Here is an 18,055-nt window from a genome sequence, read left to right as displayed (position 1 = left end):
GGCGAATCTGGGATATCCCATGAAGCATTCCTTCCTGTCTGATGGACCACGTCATTGGACATCCAAGCGGAGGATGTCACTCAAAGGAGGTCTATTCGATAAGGGTCCTTTGGTGCAAAGTGGGAACCATCCTGGGAGGCAATTTTGCTAAAGTCCAACCTGGACCTTGGGAAGCTTCTGATGCCAAAACCATGTTTCAGGAACATGAGGAGGAGGGACCCACCCAGATGCAGCTGGTGGCGGCTGGGACCACATCCCGACTGCGGGAGAGCCCCCGAGGCCAGCAGCTCAGCCCCTCAGCCACTTGCTGGCATGGAGAAGCTGGAGAGGTTTGGGGGATACTTCCAGACCCAACATCACCATGCGGGACCTTATTCTGTTCTCCTATGTAAACAACACCTAAGATACACCCAAGTAAATACACTAAAAGCTGGATATAATGGACTAATTCCAGTGCAGGGGTGTCCATCTAAAGCTAAAATTCCATTATATCATACAGTAGGTTTCCTAACACGTACGTAAAAAATTGACAAATTAGTCAGTCTCCCCATCTCAGCGACCTGGAATGAGTGTGTCTCTGACACCAGCTGCACTCAGGGCTGAGGCACAGGGAGCGAGGGGCAAGGGGCCCACGAGGGGGGGGAGTGATGGGAGTGCTGTGTCACCGGTGAGGCCTGACCTTGCTGTACCCCACAGGCCACCCTCTGCCTGCTCTGAGCTGGTCTGACCTGCTCTTACTCGGCTCCTGAATTCCAGTTGATACTCCTTCCCTGGGACATCACAGGATGCCCAATTGGTGCCCAAGACTGTGCCCTTTCTAATCCTTCAAGGTTAACATTCATGCCCCCTCACACCTTCCTTGTGCAGGCTGACAATATCTGCTCCATCCTTAAACCAACCATAAAGAATCTCACCCTCATCTGACTTCAGGTGTTGAGACTCATGATGATGGAGTTCCATGCCCCCTGCTAGGGTCACCTTGACTTTGACCTTGACTCAGGCCCATTAGAACATAAACTGAGCTTCCTTGTGCCTCATCCTCATCCCATTTTCCCAGCACCAGTAGCCATGCCTTGAAGGGTGTTCCAGGCTCCCTGAGTTGGGTAAGGGGTGTGAACTTGATGGGGGAATTGTCAGGCTCCATGATATTCAACTGCTTCTCTCTGCAGGACTAGTCAGTGTCTTTCCTTAGCTCACGTGCATTGGCACAGTTTGACAAATGCCCCATGGGAGGCACTGCTCCAAGCTTTCCCTGACTCCGAGCTGATGGGCCAACCATGAGCCCCGCACCTGGCAATGGCTCTCCCATTGGGCTCCATGATGGACAGGGCAGTTCAATGTCTGTTCCCAATGACCTCAGCCTTGGCCCCATGATTTCCTTCCCAATGTTTCCACCTGTAGCCCACCGTGCCCTCCTGGGACCCTCACCATTTCTCCTGGTCCCTCCTCAGGGCCCCTGGGTCCCTCTCACTCAGCCCTTGTCCCTTTCCAGGTGACAAGGACTGCGTCCCAGGGGCTGGTCCCACAGGAGAAGTTTCTGCCCTGGGTCCCAGCGCCCATGGGCACTCAGAGCTGATTCAGGTGCCTGGTTGGTTGGTTGAGCGAATGATGGGTAGATGGAACCACATGTCATAACCATCCTGCCCTTTATTTCACCTTGAGACCCTCCCCCACACAGAACACACATGCGAAATGTCAGATGAGAAATGACAGGAGTTTATTCAGGAGAAGGGGAAACGGGGAGGGATGGCGACCTGCCCAGTCTGAGCGACCAAGGGCAGGAGCCGCAGGGGGACAGTGGGGAGCGGGGGAAGGGAGCATCTGACTGAGAAGTGTCCCCAGAAGTGGGGGACTCAGGTCCTAGGAACACTCTGAGGGGGCCACTGTCTTCTCCACGGTCTTCCCGTCGTGCGTGACCTGGCAGCTGTAGGCGCTGGCGGACTTCCAGTCTTGGCTGGACACGCTCAGGTAGCTGCTGGCCGCGTACTTGTTGTTGCTCTGCTTGGAGGGCTTGGTGGTCTCCACGCCCTGGGTGACGGGGGTGCCATTTGCCTTCCAGGCCACCGTCACGCTGCCCGGGTAGAAGTCACTCATGAGACACACCAGTGTGGCCTTGTTGTTGGTGAGCTCCTCAGCGGATGGCGGGAACAGAGACACGGAGGGTGCAGACTTGGGCTGGCCTGTGTGGACAGAGAAGCGGGTGTAAGAGGCAGAGGCAGAGCCCAGATGTTGGGATCCCCCCCCACCCCAGGGATGGCCTCTGTGACTGGGCCCATGTGTTTGTTCCCCTTGGGGACCTTCCTTCCTTTTTTGTCCCCTCTTTCTACTCTGTCCCTGCACAGCAGTCAGCCCCACCCTCCCAGAAGCTCTTCCAAGTCATCTCTCCCATGTGACCTTGACAAGCTCCTCCATCCGTAGCCTCAGTTTCCCCAAGTGTTATCGGGCCAAGCTCTGCTCCCTCCTCCTACTCTCCTGAGTCTGACTGTGCGTTCCGCCCTGACCTCCCGGCCCTCAGCCCAGCCTCAGGCCCCCTTCACTCACGCTTCTGGAGCCCCGGCCTCCTCTGAGGTCTGGGGTCTGCACCCACCAGCCAGGACGACCCCAACAGTGTGTGGAGAGGCCCAGCCTGAGCCAGCACACAGTGGGGCCGGGACCCCTGTCTCCCCGGGGCACCTGGCTCTCCAGTGAGGGCCGGGTCCTTGCAGCCAAAGCCTGGGGGCTCCTTCTGGCTCTGCCCGTCTCCCTGTGCCTGGTCCCCGGACACCAAGACCTTTCATCTCGCTGCGTTCATGGCACTGATGTCCCCGACAAGGAGCACAGAGGCCCGCAGCCCCCTCGGCACCTCTGACCACCCCAGACTGACATGGCCGCTGGGTGGCTCTGAGTCCCCCATCCACCAGCCCTGACCCTAACACCCTTGGGCTGATGGGACAACTGGGTCCCAGGAATTATGGGGCTCCAGGGTCAGTGAGTCTCTGCCCCATGGGACCCACTCCTTTCTGACCTCCATCCTGAGAGGGTCGGGCTCCTGAGGGGCCAGCTCGCCCCATCTCACCTGTGTCTCCGTGACCCCCCATCCTTGCGGCCCAACAGAGGCTCTGAGTGCTTCAGAGCGAGCCCGACCCTCCTCTCTGCCCTCCACGGCTTCCCCTCCGGCTGCCCTTGGTGCCCCCGAAGGCTGGGTCCCAGTCCCAGCCTTGCCCCCGCCTCCTGTGTGGCTTTCCCAGGCTGGAGGGCATCGAGCTCTTAGCGCAGACCCTCAGGACTGGGACTGTCGCTAAAGCTGCCCCACTGACCCTGGCCAGAACCAGCCTTGGCCCCCCTGAGGGCATCTGCCCTGGAGAAGAGGAAGGACCCCCTTTCCTAGACCCACCCCCAGAGTTTGGGGGGGCTATTGGGGTTCTGCTATTGAGGTCCTCCCTGCTGGTTACCCCAAGACCAACCTGCCTTCCCCAGAGCCCAGTGAGAAAGTGGGGGTCGGTCTGTAAGGCTGGCAGGGCAGAAGGAAGCAGCCCAGAGAGAGGAGGGCCTTGCCCAAGACAGCAGAGCGGTGGGATGGGTTGGAAAAGGTGCTGAGAGCCACTTACCTAGGACGGTGAGCTGGGTCCCGCCGCCGAAGACATACCACGGTGACTGAGGCTCGGACTAAAACCCGCTGGACCTGCACCTGGGGCCTGTCCCCCGGGGGCCAGTCTGGCACAGGAACCTGCCGGGCATGACGGATGCAGGGCTGCAGCTGTGTTCTGGGGCAGGGCGGGTGGGCAGTCAGCCCCCAGAGGCTGGAGCATCCCCATGCCTGGCCCCCCATCCAAGGCAGGTGGCACCCACACCTTGGAGTGACTCAGTGTGTTCTCCCTCCTCCCAAGACTGTCCTGGTCACCAGCCAGTCCTCAGTGCTGACGAAGATTCTGAGCGCCTTGTCCCCTCGAGGGGCTGTGTGGTGTAGCTCAGACCCCTGGCCTCCTCCTGGGGCCTCTGAGTGTTTCTTCCCCACAATTTCCCATGTTCCAGCCAAGTGAACCTCTCCCCGGGCCTATGGACACTGGGTCATTCCTGACTAATGGTGCTTCCATGTGGAGATCCCCTCCCCCTTGGCCTCCATATACTGAGACACAGTGTAGTTCCACCTCTTTCATGAAGCCTTTTCTGAGCTCTCAGACCACTGTCTTTCCATCAGTCCGTCCATCCATCCATCCATCCATCCACCCATCAGTCCATCCCTTCATCCATCCATCAGTCCATCTCTCATCTCTCCATCCGTCCATCCGTCCTTCCATCCACCCATCCATCCATCCATCCATCCACCCATCCATCCATCAGCCCATCCCTTCATCCATCCATCAGTCCATCTCTCATCTCTCCATCCATCCATCCATCCATCCATCCATCCATCCATCCATCCATCCACCCATCCATCCATTATCTGTCCATTCATCCAACAATGGCTCCCAACTGTTTCATGTGCTGGGACATGATTGGGACCCCTCTGGCTCTCACCCCATATTTCCTGGAACCTCTCAGGTCAAAGCCAACAAGACCCTCATCCTGGTCAAGTCTGAGGTCCGGCTTCAGTCCCTGGACATCTCTGCCAGAGGTTCCTCTTTCTGGTGACTGTCCTCCCCTTGGTGTCTGACACCACCCACTCTCGCTCTTTCTCTCTCCCATGACTGTTGACCCCACACCCCAGAATCCCATTCTGCCTGTACTCTCCCTCTCTCTCTGCCTCTGCCCCCACACTGTGCACTCCAACAACTGTCTAGGGGTCTCCCTTCCCTATGTCCAGCCCGGACCTCTCTTTGTGGCTTTAGGTTCACAGGTGCTCGGCCTCCCGAGCTCTTCTGGAACGCCCTGCAGGCACCTCAAACTCCACAGGCCCCATAGACTCTCCTCACTCTCCCCCCACATCCAGCAGGCTTCTCTCCAAGCCTGAAGTCACCCCACAATCCATTCCCCTCATGGAGTCACCCTCCGTGTTAGCCATCCACCAGAAAACAAAAGCCCATGAAGACACACAAATAAACACAAACACCCAAGTCACACTCGACGAGTCAGGATGGCAGGAGTCCTCAGGCTTGGCCTGATCTGATGGTACCTCCCCATGTGGCTAATCTAACGGGGGAGCGAACCCGTTGCCCTGGGGCCAGCATTTTCCACCTGAGCAGCAGGGTCACTGGGTCACGGGTGCATGGAAGATGCGCACGTACGATTGTTTGAAACAGCATTTAATATAATACGAATATAAATGCCACCCTTGTTTCTGACTTAAAGAAAGCAAACACGCAGCTTCTAAGCAGGTTGATTACCCAAGGAAACTTCCTCAACTCCATACAGTGTATCTCCCCACATTTACAGCAACCTCCATACTTAAAGGCAGATTCTTCATAAAAGAATTCTACAGATTCTCGCCAATGAAATGAGAAGGGGGGAGGTGCAAGTAATGGGAAAAAGAGAGAGAACGTGGTTCTTTGCAGGTGAGGAGAGAGTCTATTTTAAAAAAATAAAGCCCACGGAGTCAGATGAAGAGCTATTAGACCTAATCTGAGTCCCGTGAGGTGGCCCCAACACAAGGGCCACGTGCGAGTATCAGTCGTTTTCCCTTCTACACAAGCTTTGACCATTTAAGACATGAGTTGGGGGACATTTTACAGCTTCAATCCACATGATCTTTCAAAGCCTTAGGAATAACCTTCACAGGAAATGGGCAAGGCCTGCAGAGATGAAGTATGAGGCAATGGGCTGGAAGACACCATAGCAGAGTGAGTGCGTAGGGGCCGGTCGCGTTCCTGGAGGGAAATGCCGGGCGTGGCAAAGATGCCGGTCCTTCTCCAATGAACCCGTACAGGCCACCAAATTACAGGCACCAAACGCGGATTATGAAAACGAGCAAATTGTTTCTAAAACCCAACCGCGAGAAGGATGACAGAGTAGGCACGGCTGTTTTGAAAAAATAAATTATAACCATGGTCCCAAACACCCTGTAAAGCTACGACAATTAAAACAGGTGCAATGGAGATGGGATCGGATCATTGGATCACTAGAGCCGTAGGGAGAGTCTGATAAACCAATGGGTTAGTGTTTGATAGAAGGCGCGTTTATATTCAACAAACAGGTGACGACCGGCTCCCCATTTGGAAAGGAAAAAAGGTCATGTCCTCACCGACATCCAAATAAACTCCAGCGGAAGTAAACACAAGCTGACAACCCCCCAAACACAGAAAATACCAGCATAAAATAGATCTTATAATATTGAAACAAAGATGACTCTGCCATGCTTGTCACAGATCACAGAAACCATAAAGAAAAAATTACACCACTCTGACATATAACCATTAAAGATGGCTTTACGGCAAAACACCCATTAACAAGAGGCGTCCAGCAACTCAGGAGAGAATATTTCCAGCATAGAGGCTGAACAAGGCGGCTGATATCTCAAATACGGCAAGAGTGTCTATAGCTCTATAAGAGCACACAACCAACTCAATGGAAAACCACAACAATGCCAACGACAGGTAAAATTATGGCCGGTAAATTCGCAAAAGACATAAAACCAGGCAATAAAAATAGGAACAGAAAATAAGTTTGATCCATGATCAAATAAGCAAACACATTCTCATTTTTGCTCAGCTGATGGGCAAAATAGACAGTGGCTGTCGAATGGGTTTTAGGGTAAGATGTGGAGAAATGGTAAGCAGAAACTCTCAATTTTCACTCTATAGACCTCTGTGCTTAATCTTTTTTTTTTTTTTTTAACAACACGTTACTCTTGTATTAACATCATTTTAGGAGCTAAAAATGAAATAGATCTTCTTGTGAACATTTAATAACTACAGATAATTGTGAAGCGAACATTAAAATTAGGCAAAATCCCGCCGACCAGAAACATACGCTGACATTTTTTCTGCATTTTCTGACAAGCCTTGGAAAATGCACTCATATTAAAAAGTCCAATTGTGCCCTGGCTGGTCTGGCTCAGTGGATAGAGTGTCGGCCTGCGGACTGAAGGGTCCTGGGTTTGATTCTGGTCAAGGGCACGTGCCTGGGTTGTGGGTTCAATCCTGGGGGAGGGAGGGGGGACATGCAGGGGGCAGCCGATCAATGATTCTCTCTCATCATTGATGTATCTATCCCTCTCCCTTCCTCTCTGAAATCAATAATAATAATAATAATAATAATAATAATAATAATAATAAAAGGCCCAATTGGGAGCATTCTGTATATCTGGCACCTGGACAACCTTTTAAAAATGGAATTTGCCATATTACTCAAGATGCTTCAGAAATGTAATTTTGTGCAAAATTCCACATGGTGGATGCTCTATGCTGTCGTGATTCCCACCTTTCTGTGGGATGTTTAGGTTCTCTCCCATCATTAACAGTGCTGGGCTCATCATTTTTTTTTAAACTTTTGGTTATATCTTTGATTATTCCCCACCCCGAAAGGATGAGTTCCTAGAAGTGGAACTACACAATATAAATAAATACACTTTCCTTTATGACGGATGTAATAGTTGTCCATCTTAGTCTCCCATGAACAGTCTATGAGAGAGCCCGTTCCTCCCATCAACCCCTGCTACCGTCACTTCCAATGCACTGGCCAATGCCATAGGGGATTTTAAAAAAATATATTTCTATTGATTCCAGAGAGAAAGGCAGAGGGAGAGAGAGAGAGATAGAAACATCAATGATGAGAGAGAATCATTGATCGGCTGCCTCCTGCACACCCCACCCTGGGGATCAAGCCCACAACCCAGGCCTGTGCCCTTGACCGGGAATCGAGGTCACAGCGTCCAGTCCTGGGACTCCTTCCTGTCCTGGGGCTGCGGCCCCCTCTCTGGGCCTCTATCCCTGTCTGGAAGATGGGGATGACACCCGGGCCTTACGGGGACCCTGAGCGGGAGGGCCTGCCCCCAAAATGATGGGTACATCCTGCCCCTGCCTTCCAGAGGACTGGGGCGAGGAGAACAAGGCTCTAGTCTTAGGTGCGAAATTTAAGGGGTGCCCAAAGCCTCAGTCATCGAGATAAATACATTTTAATAAAATACTAAACATAAAAATCAACGCTAATAAATCCACAGTGGACAAAATGCCAGCTCTTTATATACAGCCAGCGTCTGCCCAGGCCCCCACTCTCCACCGACCCTCCCTTCATCCACATCTTTCCTCATGGCGCACGGGCTCCTTACCTGTCCTTCAGGCTCCGAGGGCTGCTTCCCACCAGGTCTTGGGGGCCTGGGCCCTGCTCCAAAGCGCTGTTGGCAGGGGCAGCAGCCATGGGTGGCCACGGCAGGCCCAGCGGCCTCAGGGGCCAGCGCTGCTTGGGGCCAGGGCTCTGCTCCCCGGAGTCCTCATGGCCCACATAGCTGGTCCTGGGCCTCATCTGCCTTCAGGGTCAAGGGCACCTCCGGCCTGATCCTCAGCGTGAGCTCCCAAGGGTCCTGTAGGCGTGATCGATCCCCCTCACTCCAGGAGTAACGTCAAGCTCATGAATGTTGAAACCATCCAGACCTAGGTCACCTCTGGGCCTCAGTTTCCACATTTGTGAAATGGGTGCTGTTGGCTGGTGCCCCTGGTCCTCACCGGCAGTGGCCATCCCCGTGTGCCCTGGCCCGAATGTCCCCATCTTCTGCCTGGGCCTTCTCCGGTGCCTGCCCCCATGCGGGTCCTCTCCGGGGTGGTTACCCCGGGGATCCTCTTAGAGTGGCATCTGCCAACTGCTCTGCTGTGGTTGGAATCAGAGCTCAACCATCTCCCACAGTCACCCCTGCTGGCCCCACCCCTGGGGTGCTGGGAGGGGCACACCTGCTCCTGCCCCCTTTCCCCGGTTCCCCAAGGGCCTCTCTGGGCATTGGAGCATCTATCTCAGACCTGGAGGGCAGTCAAGCGCCCAGTGGATGAGGAATTGAATTCCTCGGGGTGGGCCTGGGGCTGCTCTTCCGACCAGGCCCCCAGGCTGGGCCCCTGCACACTCCACGCCTGCCAGTCAAGCCGGCCCTTCCTTGGCTGGTGTGGTCAAGCCTGGTAAGTTTGGTCAGCTCCTGGGCTAGGCCAGGGCCCGGCAGGGAGTCATCCATCCCCCTCTCTCCAGGGGGAACGTCAAGCTCAGGGATGTTGGAACCACCCAGACCCAGGTCACCCCCGGGCCTCAGTTTCCTTGTCTGTGAAGTGGGGAGAGCTCCTCTGCAGCAGGAGGGCCCAGGGGTGAAGGGGATCGTGCATCTGCTAAGCGCCAGCACAGAGCAGGCGTTGAACCAATGCTGGTTCCCCGTCCACCTCTCTTAGTTTGGGCTTCAGAGCAGCTCTTCGTGTGTCCTTGAGCCAAGTGTCCCTGTTCCACGGGTGAGAAAACGAAGGCCCAAGAAGGTGAATGCAGGACCCAAAGTGGCTCCAGGGTGCAGGGGCAGGGTGAGCTGGAACCTAGCAGTGACCTTGTCCCTGCACTTCCAGCCCTCACCACCCAGAAGGCTTGTGCTCTGCTCCCCGGGGAGCCCAGGTGTGGGCTGTGCTGGGCAGGGTGCAGGCGGGATGGGCTGCCCAGGTGCTTGGGGTCGGGGCTGGTTTGATAACCCAGGAACATAACACATAATGTGACGATGAGAGTGACGCTGCTTGTGTGTAGCCCTGACAACGGGGTCTGCTCCCTGCTGAGCTCAGGTGACCTCCCCCTTTGAAGATGAGCCATTGCTGTTCAAGCAGCTTCCGTACTTCCTGGGTGCCACCCAGCCAGGAGGCCTGGCCCTCGCACGGCTCCAGGGCGTGCTTTGTGCGTCTCCGCGGGCTCACACTGCTGGTGTCTGGGAGAACTCGGGTGGTAGGTTCCTACCGGTCACACCCAGCACCCACCGCTTGCTTTCCAGTTGCTTTTGGGCCACAGGACCCTTCATACGTCCGCTCAACTCCGGAGCTGCAGCCCCTAGGGCTCCTGGTTTTCTGCTTCAGCAACCCCAAAGGGGGCCGAGCCCCCACCAACCTTGACTTTCCTGGGAGGTCCCTTTACGAGTTGCCTGGCCCATGTTTTGAGTCAGATACTCATGAACTCACCTGCTGGCCTTGGTGAAAATCAATCCAGATGTTCCCATGGGAGGCGGTCACACATTGCCTGGGACTTCAGTTTCTTGGTGTGGACAGCGGTTGCTGGGGGACCACTGTCTGAAGGTCCCTTCGCATCTGCACGTCTCGTGAGCAAAGGCACCGATTGCCCTTGTGTTGGACCATCTTTTCCAGGATGCTTGTAGAGAGGGTGTGTCCCTCTGGAGCCACATGTGCTTACCGGCCGGTATGAAAGATTTGGGGTCCCCAGGCTTGGGTGTGCGGCTGTCACCTGGCCCTTTTTACAGCATCTTGGGGGGCTCAGAGGACTGATGTCGGACGCTGATATTCCAGCTGACATGCTTAACGCTGCTGGTACTCTGGCTACTTGAGTAATGAACTATGAGCAACAGAGTGGCCTTTGCCTCCGACCCAGGAGTCTCGTGTCTCCTGCCAGCACCCGGGAATCTACGGCAGGCTTGCTTTTCAGCCTGCAAGTAGAGTCAAAACTCTCAGACTTCCTCCTGCTCCTGACAAGGGCGATAGTGAGTAGGAAGGAGGAAGTCAAGCTGATGGTGATCAGGACTTAACGGTTTGACCAAACGCATCAGAGCAGCTTTCAAGGAACCGCAGGCTGGATCTTCCCACTCCCTGAACACAGCTCAGGCAGCGTCTGGGGGGTGAGGTCCAGAGCTGAGGGCTGGACCGCACAACACCCGCTCCCCTGGCCTTGGAGATGGTCAAGGCACCGAACAGTGACAGGGTGTGGGTGCCTGGGGGCCCCTGATCCAGTGCAGCTCCTCCCCATTTTGGTGCTTGGCTCACTCCAGCCTCTGACCTCGGGCTCCTGGTACCTTGGGGACCAGGGGTTCCACTGGAATTGTTCCCCTCCCATCACCCACTGCTCAGAGCCCAGAAGGTGTGGTTGCCCTGGGGACAGTCCCGGGGCTTGGGGGGAGGGGAGAAGGGACTGTCCCTAAATGCAACATCCCCAGCTGCCCCCCTCCCCCACCCCAGCACCTGCCATGACCCCTGGGCAGACACCACCGCAGACCACATCCTCCTGCGGTGGCTGCGGTCGGAAATCCGAGTCTGGCTGGACCCTGGGGACCCTCGAGGGATGGCCTGGGCTTTCCCAGCGGGTACAGCTGCAGCTCTGTCCCACCCAGGCCTGCTCCCCGCCCCCTCCCTAGCCTCCTGCTCCTCCTCCATCCCACAGGCCCCACAGACCCTGCCTGAGGCTGTGGGCTCCTCTCCCTGGCCCAGGTCTCCCCAGCTATTGGCACCCCTGCATTCCCAAACTCAAGCCACTGGTCCCTCTCATCTCACCTTGAGAATGTCATTGCCTCTTCCGTGGGGGTCGTGGAGAGGGTCTGGGGCAGAGGGTGTCACAGGATCCATGTAGCGATATGACAACGGTTCTGAAATCTCTGAGTCCCTCTGAGGGGTCCCCAGGAGGCGACAGAGAAGATGCTGGCTCCTCGGGAGGCCCTGGGAGTGCGCCCCCTCCAGCAAATGGGGGAGAATACCGCTGGTTCCCTAGAGAACAGGAACTCGCCCACCTGGTGGGGGTCCTCCACTTCTGCTGATGAGAAACAGGCACAGAGAGGGCGAGTTTCTTCCCTAAGACACACAGCCACCTGGTGTGAAGACCATGTTCTGGGGCCAGCGAGACCTGGGAGGATGCACCTTCATTGGACGTGGGGTGGGCCAGCCTGGAACTGGGGGCTTCGGGAAATGTCAGTGCTTGAACCTCTAACTCTCCAGGTCCAGCTGCCCGAAGTGCGGCCGGGAAGGAGAGATTCCAGGAGGGGGCAGCAGAGACCAGCAGTAGAGGGAGGCAAGGCCCCAGAAAGGGCTGGAGCTCCAAGGGGAAGGCAGGCAGGAGAGCAAAGGAGGCGCCCCTGGAGGGGTGGGGGTGAGGGGTGAGGAGGGACCTGGTGGGGAGGGATGGAGATGCAGGACCCAGGCACCCGCCTCACCCTAGAACTGGGAACAGGTGTTGGGAGAGGCAAGTGAGGCGAGTGGTGCCTGTTTAGGAAGGATCCTGATTTTCCTTCACATATGGATGTTTATTCATCATGGAATATATATTTTAAAATATATTTTTATTGATTTCAGAGAGGAAGGAAGCGAGAGAGAAGGAGAGGGAGAGAGAGAGAGAAACATCAACGATGAGACAGAATCATTGATTGGCTGCCTCCTGCACGCCTCCTCCTGGGGATCAAGCCCGCAACCCGGGCACATGCCCTGACCTGGAACTGAATGCGGGACCCTTCAGTCCGCAGGCTGACTCTCTATCCACTGAGCCAAGTCAGCCAGGGCTCATGGAATATCTATTGTATTAATTTTGATTTCAAAAAATATCGCATTAAATATGACTCTCTCAGTGAGTGGGTTTTAGGAGCCGGGCACTCTCCTTCCACCTCCTGGAACTTCTCACGGCTTCTGAGAGGAGAGAGGGAGGAGCAGAAGCTGGAGAGGCGCTGAGACTATCCCCGGGGCTCAGCGAGCGGGTGGGGGCCCCTCTGGAGCCACCAGTGCTGACAACAGTCTCCAAACTCAGACTCGACCCCACCTGACACTTCTCAGCCCAAGACAGAGGATCGAGGGCTCAGAGAAGCTGCTGAGTCCCCCAGCCCTGGGGAGGGGGGCCCAGGAGGACACCTAACCCTGAGGCCTGACCGACAGCTGCTCAGACAGCGGGTGAGCGTGGGCACCAGGCCCGACGGGCAGGTTTCTGTCCCACTTCCCCATCTGCCTGTGTCACTGTGAGTATTACCACTGTCCCACACCTGACAGTAATAGTCGGCCTCGTCCTGGGCCTGGGCCCCGCTGATGGTCAGGGCGGCCGTGTTCCCCGAGTTGGTGCCTGAGAATCGGTCAGGGATCCCTGAGGGCCGGTTGTTATCATCATAGATGACCAGCACGGGGGCCTGGCCGGGCTTCTGCTGGTACCAGTAAGCATTTTTACTTCCAATGTTGTCTCCCCCACACGTGAGCCTGGCCGTCTGTCCCAGGTTCACCGACACCGAGGGCGGCTGCGTCAGCTCATAGGAGGCCACAGAGGCTGCAGGAGGAAGAGGAGGCAGGAAGGTGAGAGCCCCTTCCCAGGCACCCCCTGCCACCCCGCCCGCCTGAGCTCCAGGAGTTCCCAGGCCCCAGGCGCCCTCTCATCCCCCTCAGTCCAGGTGGCCTGGGGCTCCCCGGGATGGAGCCTCTGAGCACTGAGCCCCCCCCTTCCTGCTGCAGGGGAGACCTCAGGCCCTCAGAACCCGTGAGCACAGGGGGCGCCGCCCCCCAGCCCTGAGCCAGCAGCAGGGCCTGAGCCTCCTGCCCCAGGGGCAGCGCCCTGAGCTCAGAGGCAGCCAGGCGGGTGCAGGCCCCGGGACTGGGCGGGTGTGAGCCGGGCAGCACCTGTGCAGTGAGCCAAGAGGCCGAGCAGGAGAGGGGTCCAGGCCATGGTGGGCGCCCTGACTCTGCTCCCTGAGGCCCAGGCTGCAGGGCTCCTCCCAGGCCTCTCTTATCCCCTTGGAGACAGCTGCGGGGCATGCAAATCAGCCAGGCCCAGGGGCTGCTGGGAGCTGGTGGCTTCTGAGAAGGGCTCAGCCCAGGGACTCAGGGAGGGAGGGGCAGCCCCTGCAGATCCCACCCTGCGGGTCCCATGGTCTGGGGTGACATCTGCCACAGCAGGGGGTGGGGGACGGGGCCTGCATTGGCTGAAGGAATTCTACAGGTGACATCACACGCTTAGGGGCGAGGTCCTGCTTCACCTCAGGGCCTGGGCCTCAGAGACCGAATAACATTGATCCTTTGTCAAGAACACATGGAGTTTCTCTTTTTAAATCTGTTTTTATTGATTTCAGAGAGAGGAAGGGAGAGGCACAGAGAGAGAGAAACATCAATGATGAGAGAGGAACATAGACGGGCTGCCTCCTGCACGCCCCCTACTGGACATCTAGCCCCCAACCGGTCCCAGTGCACTGATGGGAATTGGACCCTGGCCTCCTGGTGGACAGGTCACAGCTCCATGCTCAGCTGCTGGCCACATGGAGCTTGTGAAAGCACTCTTGGTGGGGACAGTGTCTGCCTGGGGCTGTGAGTCATCAGGCAGATCACAGGTGCCATGCCTCAGTCTCCCCAATGTGCAGTTGAGGCCAGGACAGGGCAGGTGCTAGAAGGAATCTTTGAGGTGAGGGAATGAGAGCCAGCTGCGGAGCAGAGTAAGTCTTTATGCAGCGGTTCTCAACCTTCCGGCCCTTGAAATACCGGTTCTCATGTTGTGACCCAACCATAAAATTATTTTCGTGGCTACTTCATCACTGTCATGTTGCTACTGTTATGCATCATAATGTGAATATCTGATCTGCAGGATGGTCTTAGGCGACCCCTGTGAAAGGGTCGTTCAACCACCAAAGGGGTCATGACCCACAGGTTGAGAACCGCTGCTTTAAGGGAATGCATCTCGCCAATAACTTGTCCGCTGGGGGTTATATTCAGGAATAAAATAACCTAATCTAAGAGATGAGGTCAGGACCAGTTCACTGAGCACCAGCGAGTTTCAGGCCCTGGGACAGGAAGCCCAGGACCTCCCAGCCTCGGGCCAGGAATGGGCGCCTCAGTGTCAAGGGTGATACTGTGTAAACCTGTCCTGTAGGGTTGAGGTTAAGGTTACTTACCCTCTGGCCCAGGCCCATCTTAAGGCCCCTGAGGCCAGGCCCACTCCACCTGCAGGTGGCTTTGCCAGGTGGCTCTCTGGCGCCCCCTGGTGGCGGATCCGTCCTGCCTGTGGAGGTGCAGGGCTGACCTCTGCCCAGGGGTAGATGCACAAGCCACTGCTCAGGTGGAGACTCCCTGGTCCCTGGGCTGCTGGCCGCAGGGGAGGGGGGCGGGCTCCTCTCTGTGTGACCCCTGACCTCCTCCACCAGGCAGGGAGGCTCAGGTCACCCACTAAACTGGCGAAAACAAAGGGAGCACAGCCAGCAGCCTCAGGGAAGGAGGGGAGCCTGGGGGCGGGGTGTGGGAGGAGCTGGGTGAGGCCCTGCCCTGCGGAGAGTCAGGTGTGATCCAGGACACTGAGCAGGGGCGGTGGGGAGGCGGGGGGGGGGGGGGGGGGGGGCGGGCTCTGGGCTGCAGGCCTGTTCCCATCTAAGGTGTGGAACTTGGGGTGGAGTGGGGGTCGCTGGGTGATGAGGAGGGTTCCAGGTAACCAGTCAGGAGGTCTGGGAGCAGCTGAGCACATCCACTGCCCGTGGGTCCCCAGGAAGGCTCCATGGGCAGGGACAGGTGAGAGGCAGGGGGCTCAGACACACCTCCGGCCACTCCCTGCTGGGGAGGGGGGCGGGGGGATGGGGGGGCGGGGCTGAAGACACTCAGGGAGGCAGTTGCTAATCTCCCTCACCTTTCTACCTCCACGCAGCCCTGTGGGGACTCCAGCTGCTGCGTGAGCCTCTGGTCCTGAGCCGGCTCCCCAGGGCCCCTGTGGGTGACCCACCCCACATTCCTGCAGGTCCCCCCGCCTGGCTGGCCTGGCCTGACCACAGAGGTGGTGGTGGTGGGGCGCTTGGCCCAGAAAGGAGGGCCGCGAGGTGAGTGCTGTTCACCGCGGGGAGGGGAGCGGAGGACAGGGCCTGGGTGGTCTGGGTTCCATAGATGACCAAATGGCAAGCTGTTAGTGACAGGGACAGAGACAGAATCCTGGGGACCTGCTAGAATTGTGAGACATGGGAATCCTGCCCTGCTCACCGCGACTGCTTTGTTCTGATTAAAAGAGGTGCCTTCTCACCTGGCTGGGGGTTACACCTGGGACCTGGGAGCTCACCCGGGGTTGCGGCCCATCCTCCCCACCAGGGAGCTGCCTGTGATCATGGGAAGATGACCAGCCTGGTTGCAGAACCCGGAGCCGCCAGCCCTTTGCACACCCACAGGCCTTTGCAAATCTCCAGCCCCCATTACCTGTGAACTGCCCATTTGGCACACCCATTGCCTACGTCCCCTGTACTCCGTGTCCTTCTCCCCAATACAAGCAGCGGGCTTATGGGGGGCAGAGCAGGTTTCTGTGGGTGACCCGCTGCTCCCCCAGGCTGCGGCAGGAAGGGAATAAATGCTCATATGACTCCTCCCCGTCTCCGCTGAATTGGCTCCAGGGGGACCGGCAGCGCGGCCCATGGCTTGTGGGGTTACTCTGCCAGGAGACAGTCCCCAGGCGGGACCCACAGTGGTGTCTGCACTTCCTCCCTCATCACGTGAAACCTCAGGACAGGAAGAAACCCGGGCAGCAGGCGCCGGGTCTCAGGGCCTCTGGGGGGTCCCCACAGCCAGTGAAATGTGAGGGTGTCTCACCCAAGATCCCCGACGGCACAGCCCCTGGGCCTCCACCGGCTGCTTCTACCCAAGAGGAAGGGGCTTCGCCAGGGCTGCTGGGCCCCCTCTCTCCTCGCTCACATGACAGCTGATGCCATGAGGGACGGGGGAGGAGGTTCTAAGGCTGTTGTGTCTATAAGGCAGCTAATAGCCCTGCTCAGAGCAGCCCCTCATCCACCATTTCCATCACCAGGAACAGAGGCCCAGAGAGGGCAGAGGACCCGCTGAGTCCCCCAGCGCCGCAGGGGCCGGGCAACGCCGGGGAGGACTCCTGACCCTGAGGCCTGACCCACAGCTGCTCAGACAGCGGGTGAGCGTGGGCACCGGGCCTGGCGGGCAGGTTTCTGTCCCACTTCCCCACCCGCCTGAGTCACTGTGAGTCACTGCGAGGTGCTCCCACTGCCATAAGGTACACCACAGTAATAGTCCGCCTCGTCCTCAGACCGGAGGTTGGAGATGGTTAAGTAGCGGTCGGCCCCGGAGCTGGAGCCCGAGAAGCGATCAGGGATCCCGTCCCCCTTGGTGTGGCTTCCATCGCTCTTAACCTGCATCAAATACCGAGGGGCCTGTCCTGGTCTCTGCTGAAACCAGTGAATATAGTAGCCGCTGTGCTCAGCGCTGAGGGTGCAGGTGAGCTTGGCCGAGGCCCCCTGGGCGGCAGAGGCAGATGGGGGCTGGGTGAGCACAGGATCAGCACAGAGACCTGCGGACAGAAAACACAAGAGCGATGCCCACTGCACCCCGATGAGCAGGCGCCCCTGGGACTGAGCTGGGAGGGAGAATCGGAGGCAGGACCCCAGGTGCTGTGGCCGCTCTGACCTGTGGAGACGATGAGGGGCAGGAGGTAGAGGGGAAGCCAGGCCATGGTGGGAGGGTCCTGAGCGCTGCCTGCGGCTGCCCAGCTGGCACTGGCCCTGCCAGCTCCTGTCTTATCCTCTCTGCCTGCAGCTCAGGAGGGCGGAGCAGGGATGCAAATCTGTTGTCTGGGCCCAGCCAGGGTCTGTCTCAGCTGCTGGCCCCGCCCTGAGCCCAGGGCCTCCTGTGGGGACTCCCCTGGGGCAGAGGGCAGCTGTGGGTTTCATTGCTCAGAGCTGGTTGGCCCAACAGAAGGGTCTTCAAAGGAGCTCAGTCCTGCTCTTTGCACTTGACACAGCCCAGGGGACTCTGACCTCTAAAGGCCCCCAACCAGGACCCACAGCGCCCCCTGGTGTCCCCAGGGTGCATGTCACCTTCCTGTGCAGCTGGCTCATCACCATGACTGCTTCTGAGAGCTTCCTGGAGGCTGACAGGTGGGGAGTGTGTCCCTGGGCCCCTAACTCAGCGTCATAGGAGCCCACACCGTCCTCTGCTGGGGCCCAGCCTCTCCTCCAGCCAATGAGGAGGGAGCGTCCTGGGAGGGGAATGATTTTCCCAGAATCCCCCAGACAGAGATGATGGGTCAAGACTCCAGTGCAGGAGACTGACCTCGGAGCCTGACCTTCAGCCCCCTCCTTGTCCTGCCCCTCCCCAGGTCCCATACCCCGTCTTCCCCCTCATCCCAGCCTCCTGAGCCCTCCTGTCCCCGCCCTCTGTGCTCTATTCAGGTGTCTGTCTCCCGGAGTCTGGTCTGAGCAGAGCTCAGATCCTCACAGTGTTGGCATTGTTGTTTTCAGAGAAACATGGATCTG

At 57.7% G+C, this 18,055-nt stretch overlaps 1 protein-coding gene, 1 pseudogene and 2 gene segments (V, D, J or C); all 4 read right to left on the bottom strand.

The window, feature by feature from the left end:
* LOC132221905 (immunoglobulin lambda variable 2-14-like) overlaps nt 1–18,055 on the bottom strand; it is a 124,270-nt gene that overhangs the window by 7,142 nt on the left and 99,073 nt on the right.
* LOC132221907 (immunoglobulin lambda-1 light chain-like) overlaps nt 1–18,055 on the bottom strand; it is a 111,599-nt gene that overhangs the window by 2,964 nt on the left and 90,580 nt on the right. Inside the window, exons 1-3 of one of the 3 annotated variants that reach the window (XM_059676541.1) lie at nt 13,443–13,506; nt 12,808–13,095; nt 10,486–10,493 (exon numbers count right to left, since the gene is read on the bottom strand). The exons of the other annotated variants lie outside the window; for them this stretch is intronic. Of the exons in view, the coding sequence (XP_059532524.1) occupies nt 10,486–10,493; nt 12,808–13,095; nt 13,443–13,488 (342 nt within the window). The 5' untranslated portion in view covers nt 13,489–13,506. Of the gene's footprint in view, nt 1–10,485; nt 10,494–12,807; nt 13,096–13,442; nt 13,507–18,055 lie in introns of those variants that run through there. 3 annotated transcript variants of the gene reach the window in all.
* Nucleotides 1,696–8,376, bottom strand: LOC132222184 (Ig lambda chain C region-like; annotated as a pseudogene).
* Nucleotides 16,746–17,340, bottom strand: LOC132221915 (immunoglobulin lambda variable 4-3-like). The segment is given in 2 exon segments: nt 16,746–17,091; nt 17,208–17,340. Coding segments are annotated over 2 exon segments (369 nt in total).

This window comes from Myotis daubentonii, chromosome 19 (genome assembly GCF_963259705.1).
Source record: "Myotis daubentonii chromosome 19, mMyoDau2.1, whole genome shotgun sequence".
Taxonomy (NCBI): domain Eukaryota; kingdom Metazoa; phylum Chordata; class Mammalia; order Chiroptera; family Vespertilionidae; genus Myotis; species Myotis daubentonii.
Note: the sequence above shows the minus strand (reverse complement) of the source record. Positions and strands in the feature narration are given on the sequence as shown.